This window comes from Vigna unguiculata, chromosome 11 (genome assembly GCF_004118075.2).
Source record: "Vigna unguiculata cultivar IT97K-499-35 chromosome 11, ASM411807v1, whole genome shotgun sequence".
In the NCBI taxonomy this organism is placed as follows: Eukaryota; Viridiplantae; Streptophyta; class Magnoliopsida; order Fabales; family Fabaceae; genus Vigna; species Vigna unguiculata.
In genome coordinates, this window is record NC_040289.1 from 10,136,951 (window position 1) to 10,148,220 (window position 11,270).

Sequence of the window (11,270 nt, forward strand, 5' to 3'; positions counted from 1 at the left end):
ACTTCATTTTTGTGATAATAATTATAGGAGTTCATCTTCAAACGTGAGATGTTAAAGTTTGGAACATAAATAAAATCTGTTATATTTTAGAAATTAAAAATATATTTAAATTTTAAATTTTTTAGGTTATTGAATATTCAGAACTTCTATAATTTTAATAATGATTATTTTGTTAACTTGTCCATTTATCTCCTTGTGTTAAAAAGATGCGAAGTTGTGTAATTAATATAAAATGGTATTCTGAATAATTTTTATATGTATACATGATACCATTGAAGTTTATCATAAAAAACATCATTTTATCATTGTATTTAGAATGACAAGTCTATGAGAATCTTATTAACCATAACATTTCGAAATTTACAAAATTCTTTATTAATTTATATTAGTCATAAAATTATTTTATATTAATAAATAACAGTTTACTATTATTTTAACATGTTGATACAAAAGATAACATGATAAAATAGCAACTAAATGATTTAATTATGAAAAAAAAAATTTAATAAAAAATATGAAATAAAGAAATAAAATTAATAGAAATTTAATTAAAAATATTTAAAATTATGATAGACTTCAAACTTACTCTACCCTTTGATGTATTTTTTTTTTTTTAATTTTAGGATTAGAACAAATAAATTTTATAAAAATTATTTTTAAATAAAAATCAAATAAAAATTATGAGAAAAAAAAATTACCTCTCCTTTATTGTTGTTTCACATTTTAAACTTCAACTGAAATTTTGTAACATAGGGTTTAAGCTTGAGAGAAAGAAAAAGTGGGAAAGAAAAGACCAAAGTGACTGTAGAACAGCAAAGAGGGTGATGAGATGGAGGGAAAGAGATTTTTTGTGGCGGTTCACGTCGGCGCCGGTTTCCACTCTCCGTCTAACGACAAGGCCCTGAGGTCCGTCATGAACCGCGCTTGTCAAGCAGCCGCTTCCGTTCTGTCCAGCGTAACCCAACCCAACCCAACCTAACTTTTTTTTTCTTTTCTTTTCATTTTCAATTTCGCTCTTTCACTCCTTTCGTGTTTCTAGGGCTCGGGAACTGGCCTAGATGCCGTAGTAGCCGCCATTCAAGTGTTGGAGGATGATCCCTGCACGAACGCTGGCAGAGGCTCTAACTTGACCGAGGACGGTGGCGTGGAATGCGACGCCAGTGTTATGGACGGAAAATCTGGAGCTTTTGGGGCTGTTGGAGCTGTGCCAGGTACTTGATTTCTTATTACCTCTCAAATCGTTGATCCCATGAATATGGTGATAGTCACATACAATAATTGAATTGAAACTGCGCTCTGTGGAGAAATGAAGATGACTCCAATTATACTGCTTAAGCTTGAATGGTTAATAATTAATAGCAGCGACTGGGTATTTGGTAGAGCCTGTGTGGAGCTCACGGAAATAGCATATGACTTCTTTTACAAGCTTACTAGTGAATAAGAAATCCATGTCGTAAAGTTCTCTAAGAGGTTATGGATAAAAAAAATTTAGGGTCTATTTGTATACAAGCTAGAAGTGCTTTTTTAGTGCTTCGCTATTTGAAATCCTATTTGGAGAAACTTCTCCGCAAAGACAACAAGAAAGTGAAATAAGCTTTTTCATTCATAAGTTAAAATTAATATATTTATAAGTTAGTTTGTAGAGGTTCTTTCATATAGTTTCTCGAAATTTTTATTTTTTAATTTATGCATAAGTTAATGAAGTATGCTTTTCTTCTTATGTCTTTATGTTTTTATTTAGAAATTCCTACGGAGAAGTTTATCCAAATAGTTCAGTAAAAGTTTTTCTAGTAGAAAATCTTTCGAAGCATTTCTGGCAATGTATCCAAACAGACTCTTAGTTAAACATTTGTGTAAAAGTTGTTTTTAACTTTCTACAATAGAAGAGAAAGTGGAGTTAAACTGTTCTGTTTTCATTAGCCATTTTGAGAGCTGGAAGCAGCTTATATCTTGAGCTATTTTGTAAGCTTTTCCTATTAATCACATAAATGCTCATGTGATAAGATAAGTCCAAAGAAGTTGTAAAAGAACCTTCAAACACATCCGAAGTGCTTAGTTAGTTTTGTTTAATTTATTTTAGAGAAACCTCTTTTTGAGAAATTCTAGGGACACTCTTGTCATTGCATTATTTCCAATACAATCATTTTATTTTGGATAAAAAGTAAGTAGGCTTAAATTATGTGCAAATCATACCCTCAATAGGAATGTGTTGGAAAGTGTGTGTGAGAGTGTGTCATTAGCATTTCTCTCATATTTTTTGCAGTTCTTGGAAGAGTTTTTCAAAAATAAGAAAGGCGTTTCTCCAGAACTTATCCCAACCAAACATGCTTGACTCTACAGTGTGCTAAATAATGCATTTTCCTTCCTGCTTCCATGAACAACTGGAAAGATTCTAAGTTTTTACATTGCTGGGTAATCTAACGCTGTGGGGATACAATGTTGTTTTGGCTTTACTTTTGGCTTGTTCGAGACTTTGGAATTTAACTATTTTATACCAAGTTATCTTTGTATTTATTCCATTCGCTATAGACCAGGTGTCCGCAATGCTATACAAATTGCTGCTTTATTGGCCAAAGAACAACTAATGAGATCTCCTTTGCTTGGTCGGATTCCTCCAATGTAATCAATATTCAAGATCTCTGTATCTGTTACCAAAGCCTGTGCATTACTTCATGTAACACACTGCCAAAATTAGTATTTGAGAAAGCCTTCTCCTTTTTGACCTTGCAAACAAGTCCTCCTGTTAATATCTATTGCTGGAGTTCTTATGGGAATTGTTCTTAATGCAGCTTCTTGGTTGGCGAAGGGGCTCGCAAATGGGCCAAGTCTAAAGACATCGCTTTGCCAACAAGTATAGAGGAGGCCAATGAGGTAATATTTTCACTTATAATTTAAATTCTGCACTGAAACTTAATTGAATCATGTCTTGCCACTTTGAAATCATAGTTTTTTACTTTGTGTAACAGTGGCTGGTCACAGAAAGGGCTAAAGCACAATGGATAAAATACAAATCCATGGTTGAAACTGCTAGATCTAAGGCAGACAACACTCCTGAGGTTGATTCTTCTGTCTGTCAAAGTACCACAATACCAGGTATTTTAGTAGCACACTTCTGCAAGACCTCACCCTACTTTTTGCTTCTAAAACTCTCAAATCATAAACAACAGTGCTTCAGAGATCTTAAATTCATTGCCCATGAAAATTAGCATAAGCCTACTACTGTAAAAACAATCTTACTACAAAATAAAGATTTTGTGAAGTCTTCAAATTCTTGAAGTCTTATGACTTAATGTTAGGATATGAAGCTAAGCCTTTGTAGCAATTATAGATAATTTTTCTAAATCCAAACTAAAACCTTCCCTTGAGAGAGATCTTAAATTGCTTAGGGATTTAAATGGTTGTATTGCAAATTAAGTATCCATATGCTATTGGAAACGATATTGCAATGCGTAGGAGTTTGGGAAAAATGATCTTGCCTGTGATCTTTTCTCCTAGCCTTCAATTGTTACTAGTGTGATGCACCTGCCAAAGTCATGTGCTCTTTCATATGCAGATAATGCTTTAGAAGGTCGCGTAATGGACACCGTTGGGGTTATTTGTATAGATAACGAGGGGCATGTTGCAACTGGAGCCTCCAGTGGTGGTATTGCTCTAAAGGTGAAAATGGTTTTCTTCGTTTGCTTCTCTTCAAGTGCTCTGCAGTTCCACGTTAGATTACTAAGTAATTACACATAATTATGTATGAAATATCCAACAGGTCAGTGGACGTGTTGGGTTGGCAGCAATGTATGGTGCAGGTTGTTGGGCATCATCAAAAGGGCCCTTTGGATCTCCGTTCATGGCTGGTTGTTGTGTATCTGGGGCAGGAGAGTACTTAATGAAAGGATTTGCAGCTAGGGAATGCTGTGTTTCATTGTCACTGTATGGTTGGCTCTCGGTCATCTGTTTGTATTTCCATGATAGGGGAGAATTTTTATGTAAGATTTGTCCGTGTGCTTAAGTTCTACCGTGTCTTCATTTGATATGATAGCATGGAGTAGAATATAATCACTTCATTTGGACGTTTTCTTTTAAAATTAAAATGAGCTGATATTTCTTAAGGACATTCCACCTAAGAAATAATAGTGTATAGTCAATGTCTAAAATGATGCTTTTATTGAAATTTACATTTTGGAAACATTTTATGCTGTTGTATGGGTCACTGGACATTGTGTTGTACACATATTAAATATCATGTTAAAACATTTTAAAATTTCACTTATCATGTTAAAATATTTTAAAATTTCACTTGAGAAATTAATGAATGAAAAAGACATTATTTTTATCTCAAATTTACTTGCTGTGCAAAATTGGTAGGTTAGGATTTGTTCAGGTTATGTTTTCTCTTGTGTGAATACTGAAAATATGATCTCTTTAATATCCAGCTTAGATTATTGGCTTTAGAAATTTCAACTTCTGGTATTGATGCATTGTTGCATAATTTCATTTATGTGTGGGGTATTTCAATATACCATGGGGTGGATTTTTGATGTTGACTTTCTTTCAGCTCACAGTCTGGCGCTGCTTCTGCTTGCACAAAAATCTTACGCTCTGTTGTTGAGGATGGCAGGCAATGTGTTACTGATAGCAGTGCAGGGATCTTGATTGTGCAATCAGATGCATCTTTAACAGTTAGTCCCTTCAGCTTTTCCACCTAATAGTTTTGTGAAGATTATTAATCTTTTACTTTCCTTAGGATCAAGGAAAATCATCAAGACTGAAAGCTGTAGAGATTGCTGCTGCATACACTTCCTTGTCCTTTGGAGTAGGATATTTTGGAAGCTCTATGGAACGTCCCAAGGTAGCAGCACTGTTATGACTGAGATTTATCATCATATGAAGATTTCATATTATAATTTTTTCTAAATTTAAGTTAGTTATGTTCATTTTAAGAAATCATCTCATGATGTTAAAAAGATGCCTCATTATGAAATCATCACATTATGGTGGTCCAAATAGCTCAGAAAGTTGTCTTTAGAATGAAATCTTTAAATTAGCAAGGTTACCATATATTGTCTGGTTTGCCTTTTACCTCCCTCTAAACTGATGGTTCTCAGAAAACCATTTGTAAAGTGATATTTTCCTATTGTGTTATGATCCAGGTTTCCATTCTTAGAAGTACAAAACAACAAAGCAGGATGTCAATAGATCAATTTGGAGCACGGATAGATCTTTCAAATGGATAGTTACTGTGACCACGAGGTCAAATTTTTTCCGTGCTGATGAGGTGAAGTTGGTGACACCAACAAAATTACTTGATTTTCTATATACAGTTTATCGATAATCATTTTAGTTCAGGCCATTTTGTTTATGAAAGATATAAGATTTCATTGTGGATTGTTAAGTAATGGTCAATGGTTCTATGGATTGAGTCATACAGAACTTAATTAGTTTTCATGTGAAATTAATTTATCTGTCTTCAACATTTACCAAGTTCCCTAGAATTATGGGCTATGAAGAAAAGCATTTCATTGAAATAATGCAAAGATGAAATTATGTAATGATAGGTAGGTAATTTGTAGTACTTTAAAAGTATAAACAAACATGCTGAAAATGTCATAAAAACTAAACATACCGGAATGTCTTGCAGTTTTGTCTGATCTATGATCTATTCTATGCTTGTAATTTAGTTTCCTTAAACATAATACACACAAGTCTACACATAAACATATATATATATATATGTATATATATATATATATATATATATGTATATATATATATATATATATATATACACACACACATGTACACTATTATAATCATGTAGCGAAATGATTTGTTCATAGACAAAAACCAAGGGGAGTGAATTGGTTTATTAATAAAGTTAATACTTTAAATTTTTTTTTTCCAAAATTTATCGTTTAAATTAAAGTCTTAGTTCCTTTAAATGTAAGTGCAGATAATTAAAGAGTATAAAGAAGAAGATCAACACTGATATTTATACTGGTTCAGATTAAAAGACTCTACGTTCAGTTGTTAATCTCTTAAACAAAGAGATTAACTTAATCACTATAATAATTACATTACAATAAAAGTTTAGAAAATACTTCTCTTGAAGACAAAGAGATGAAGAAATACTTCCTTTGAATCACACAAAGGATGACCAACTTTCTTAGCAACAACAACAACGTCCAATCTCCCAAGAACCCACTTAGGAAAAGTTATCACTCTCACACTAGACTTTTCAAAGCAATTTTTAAGAATGCTCACAGAAACACTTTGCAGTCACAACACTTGAACAATGATTCTTAAAAAGGTAAATTCGAAGTTTGAATGCAGTTATTTAAGTAGAGTCTCAAAAATTAAGTCAAGCAACTGAACAGACAAGTTCAAAATTGCCAGAGATAATCAATTATTATAAGTGATAATCGATTATTGCATTGCGTTTTCTAAAAACAAAAGTTTGAGCTAATAATCAATTGTTCCAGTGAGCTTTCTGAAAAATGAACACAACTTAGGATAATCAATTATCTTAAGTGATAATCGAATTTTACAAAAATAAAAGAATCCCATAAATATTTAGAGTTGGTTGTTGTTTCTAAGTTAATTTAAACTACTTAAAATATAATTAACTTATTACAAGAAAACTTTAAACATCAATTAACTTGTCTTCAAATTATCTTCCGATATTTGCTAGAGATCGTTTGTCATCATCAAAATCTCTTTAACTTAAATCTTCTTCTTTTGCCAACAATCTCCCTTTTTTAATGATGATAAAAACAAAGTGTTTAAAACATATGTAATATATGCAGTTAAGAAACTTACATAGAGAATAATTAAATAAGTTAATTTTAATGTTTACTTTAAACTTTTCTCCCTTTTTTTATCATTAGATAAAAGGTGCTTATGATAGAAACTCTTCCTAAATTAGATAACCATATAAGAATAGATAACTCAAGTGAGAAATGATTATTCTAAAACTTGATTAAAGAACAATTTATTGACCATCAATTCATTGTTACAAACAGCATAGCAAGCACACTCCCCTTAAAACTCAAAACTCAGTACTCATGTCATCATCATGATTGAATTTCTCATCAAACCTATTTTTTAGATTTGATACCCTAGAATCAAGCCCTCTAATCAACCTAGGAACTTCGTCATGACTAGAAGTTAAAAAAAGAAATAATTCTTTAAGTCTTCTATTCATGTTTAAGATATTTTCTTTTAAGGAGAAAGAGGACCCAACAATGACACTAGAAGAGCCAACATTGGTGTCAAGGACAAGATCAGTAGGAGGAATTTCTTCTTCATTTTCATACCAGGGTATCTCATCTTTGTGCATATATTGATCCCCAAGGCAGATAAATTTCCTTTGCTTTAATGAATTATCTAATATTTTATTTGCATCTATGGTTTAGTGAACTTATTCATAAGATAATTTCATGCTTTTATACTTACAATTCTAGAGATAAGTAGGGAGTACGATGGAGGATATTGAGGGAGACACGTGGCTTTGGACATTGTATCTAAAATCACATTTGGCTAGTTAATGGGAATATGGTTTAACAACACATATATGACCAGGAGGTCTGCTTCACTATACTGAGTGTGATTTGTTCCCCGAGGACACAAAATCCACACAATCAGATAGTGAATAAGTCGTCCATCCACTTTTAGACGTCATGTTATTGTAATTGAGCAGTTGAATAATTTGTTAATGGACAAAAATCAAGAGGGGATTAAATTGGTTTATTAATAAAATTAATACTTTTAAATTTTTCTCAAAATTTACGGTTTAAATTAAAGCCTCAGTTCTTTTAATGCAAGAGTAGATAAATTAAAGAGATAAGGGAGAAGATTCAACACATATATTTATACTGATTGAGATCAAAAGACCCTACGTTGGGTTGTTAATCTCTTTAAACAAAGAGATTAACTTAATCACTATAAAAATCAGAGTACAATCAGATTAAAAGGAATAAGGAACAGAAAACACATCTCTTAAAGACAGAAGAGATGAAGAAATATTTACTTTGAATCACAGAGAACAAATCAGCTTTCTTAGTAACAACAGTAACACCCAATCTCCCAAGAACCCCCTTAGGAAAAGTTGTCACTCTACCCACATTAGGCTTTCAAAGCTATTTTAAGAACACCTAGAGAAACTCTTTGCAATCACAACACTAAAAATCTGGTTCTCAAAAAGGTAAGTTTACAAGTGAAAAGGTGTTCTATTTAAAGCCATTAGAAATCTAGGTCTAGTAGTTGAAAAGGAAAATCCAAAATTGTCAGGGATAATCAATTATCACTTATGATAATTGATTATTCCAGTGTGTTTTCTAAAAAAAATGAGCAAATAGTCAATTATCTTGGATAATCGATTGTTCCAGTGAGTTTTTGAAAAAGTGAACATAACTTAAGATAATCGATTATCCTAAGTGATAATAGATTATCACAACGAAATTTGCAATTAACTTATTTACAAGTAAAAGGATCTAGAAAGATTAAGAGCTTTGCTGTTGATTCTAAGCTACTTCAAGATATGATTAACTTATTTACAAGAAGACTTTAAACATAAAAAACTTGTCTTCAAATTAACTTCCAAATTGCTTGAGATTCTTTGTCATCATCAAAGTTTTCCACTTTTACCAACAATCTCCCACTCTTTGATAATGATCAAAACAATATGTTTAAAGTATCTGGAATGTTCTGTGGTTAGAAGTCTTACAAAGAGAATAGTTAAATAAGTTAATTTGAATGTTTTCTTTAAACTTTTCTCCCCATGTTTTAATCATTAGGGAAAAAAAATCATTGCTCATAAAGAAATTCCCTCTCAATTAGATAATCATAAAAGAACAAATAACTCAGAAAAAAAAATCCTTGATTAAAGAACAACAACATTGATCATTAATTTATTTAAAACAAACAAATAATACTGGTACCTCCTCCCCTTAAAATTCAATACTCATGTCATCATCTTCATCATCATCATGAGTAAATTCTTGATAAAATCTATTTTCTAGATTTGAGACTCTAGAATCAAGCCCTTTAATTAATCCAATAACCTCTTCTTGTCGGGCAGTTGAAAGAAGAAAAAATTCTTAAAGTCTTTTGTTCATGTTTAGAATGTTTTCTTCTAAAGAAGAGGAGGAGCCACCAGCCCCACTAGAAGAACCAATATTGGTGTCAATAGGGGGAACAAGATCAATAGGAGGATTTTCTTCTTCTTCATTGTTATATTGTGGTATATCATCTTTGTGAGTGTATGAGTCTCCAAGACGAATGAACTTCATCTATTTCAAGGAGTTATCTGAAATTTTGTTTGCATTTGTGGAGCAATGAAATTGTTCATCAAATGTGTTTATGCCTTTGTACTCACAAATTCGAGAGATAAGCAAGGAGTATAGTAATGGATATTGAGGAAGACACTTTGCTTTGAGCATTGTATCTAAAATGACGCTTGGCTAGTTCATAGGAATGTGGTTCAGCAAAGCATATTTGATCATGAGGTTAGCTTCATTGCACTAAGCATGATTTATGCCTTGAGGACATAAGATCCAAACAACTAAATAATGGGGAAGACGTTCATCCACTTTTAGAGGTCCTACAAGTAGTTATTTGCCCATCTCTTGGTAAGTTTTTCAGAGAAAGGACCTATAAGCAAAGATTTTGTTAAACCCATCAATTCTAGTAGTCAGAATAGGAAAAGTGTCGTCATGAATTGGAAACTTGGCAACATTTTCCCAGATATCATCGTCAAGAGGATATCCACTGCCTTTACTTTTTTGAAACCAACTCCATCTCTGAATCTATAGTTGTAATAGAAAACCCTTGTCAAATCAGGATAGAATGCCCCTTGCATTTTTGCAAAGAATTTTACTCCTTGTTCAGCGAGAAGAGTAGGAATCATAAATGCACGATTGGTAAACCATTGGGATTTGATGAATTTTGGGGTGATAAGAGGCTTGTCTTTCCAAAAAGTTATAAACTTTGATTTTCGTTCTTCATCGAAAATCCACCCCTCAATTGAAGCATTTCGTGTGGTAGGTTGAGTTGAACGTGAGCTAGTTCTTCTGAGAGTCGGGCGAGATGCCTCTGTCATTGGATGCATAAGGATTTGAACAAAGAAGGAAATAGTGAAGAGAAGAAAGGAGTTTTTAGTGCTTTGAAAGGGACTAAAAAATTTTGGTGTTTTTGTGAGGGAACAATGTAATTCCTAGTCAAAATTTTATAGAGGAAGAGTGGCCAACAGTCAGATTCAAGTTTTCAAGAAAAATCTAGTCGTTACAATGACTAGTTTTCGAAAGCTATTTGCCCAACAACGTGTAATAATCGATTACCGTAAGGTGATAATTGATTATCGTTTCAATCTTTGAAAAACTAGAAAAATTTGATGAGCAGATAATCGATTATTTTGAGTAAAAACCAGAAAAATTGACAACCAGCATAGTCAGCATCAAAATAACCTAGTAAACTAGGGGAGGCTCCTGATGGATACCAGAGTCCAAAAGAAGTAGTTCCTTTTAAATATTTTAAAATTCTTTTTACTGTAATAAGATGTGATTTTTTAGGATTAGCCTGAAATCTAGCACACACACATACAACTTGCATAATATCACACTTATTCGTAGTAAAAACCGACTTCTTTCGAGGCTACTCTCCTCCCGCTAGAAATGTAATAATATATCGAGAGTCTAATCCCGTGGTCCCCTCCGGCCAAATCAGTTCATTTCGCTCTCAGCGATCGCTCTTCGTTTAGGACGGACGGATCGGTCTTTGCCTATGGGAATAAAGAACCTGGCCTTCGGGCAATTCATGTCTTTCTTTGATTTAGTACTACTTTAGTTTTTTAAAGGAAGATATTTTCTTTCCCTGCAATGTTATAGTGCGCTTGGTCAGTTTTCTTTCTATTCTTTTCCTCGATGCAGCTGGGCCATCCTGGACTTGAACCAGAGACCTCGTTCGTGAAGTAAATCATCGCACCTACAGTCCAAGCAATTGGGAGAGAATCAATAGATTCATATAGCAGAGAACCTATCATACCTCTACACATGGTTTGATTAACTTCCATACATGATTCATCTTTATCCAAATAACAAGATGTTCCTATAGGATTACTTGTTTCCTTAGCATTATCCATTCCAAATTTCTTAAGTACTTCAACAGTGATATGAAGATTCCATTTTCCATTTGCAGTCTTAAGAAGAATGTCAATTCTCTCATCATTGACATTTTAAACTCTCGTATTATACTTGCAAATCCTTCACACAAAGAATTATCAGTAG

General features: G+C 32.7%; 1 protein-coding gene across 5 annotated transcripts; it reads left to right on the forward strand.

The window, feature by feature from the left end:
- The first annotated feature begins 733 nt into the window (after positions 1 to 733).
- LOC114168617 (putative threonine aspartase) lies at positions 734 to 5,464 on the forward strand. Of its 5 annotated transcripts, none has more exons than XR_003600713.1 (10): positions 734 to 955; positions 1,040 to 1,211; positions 2,535 to 2,619; positions 2,790 to 2,871; positions 2,967 to 3,093; positions 3,554 to 3,657; positions 3,758 to 3,977; positions 4,554 to 4,670; positions 4,736 to 4,840; positions 5,142 to 5,464. XR_003600713.1 is itself a non-coding variant. In XM_028053504.1 (10 exons), the coding sequence occupies exons 2-10, from the start codon at positions 1,150 to 1,152 to the stop codon at positions 5,223 to 5,225; spliced, it is 942 nt and encodes a 313-aa protein (XP_027909305.1). In that variant the 5' UTR covers positions 737 to 955; positions 1,040 to 1,149; the 3' UTR covers positions 5,226 to 5,464. The 5 variants fall into 5 exon arrangements, 2 of the variants coding, with proteins under 2 accessions (XP_027909305.1, XP_027909304.1); XR_003600714.1 differs by having other exon boundaries at positions 735 to 955; positions 3,758 to 3,926; positions 4,547 to 4,670; XR_003600712.1 differs by having other exon boundaries at positions 736 to 955; positions 4,547 to 4,670.
- The last annotated feature ends 5,806 nt before the right edge of the window (positions 5,465 to 11,270 follow it).

Coding starts and splice junctions, on each gene's coding strand:
- LOC114168617 (XM_028053503.1), top strand. CDS start 830: ATGGAGGGAAAGAGATTTTTTGTGGCGGTTCACGTCGGCGCCGGTTTC. Junction 2,872..2,966: donor GTATAGAGGAGGCCAATGAG/GTAATATTTTCA, acceptor TTTGTGTAACAG/TGGCTGGTCACAGAAAGGGC. Junction 3,094..3,553: donor TCAAAGTACCACAATACCAG/GTATTTTAGTAG, acceptor TTTCATATGCAG/ATAATGCTTTAGAAGGTCGC.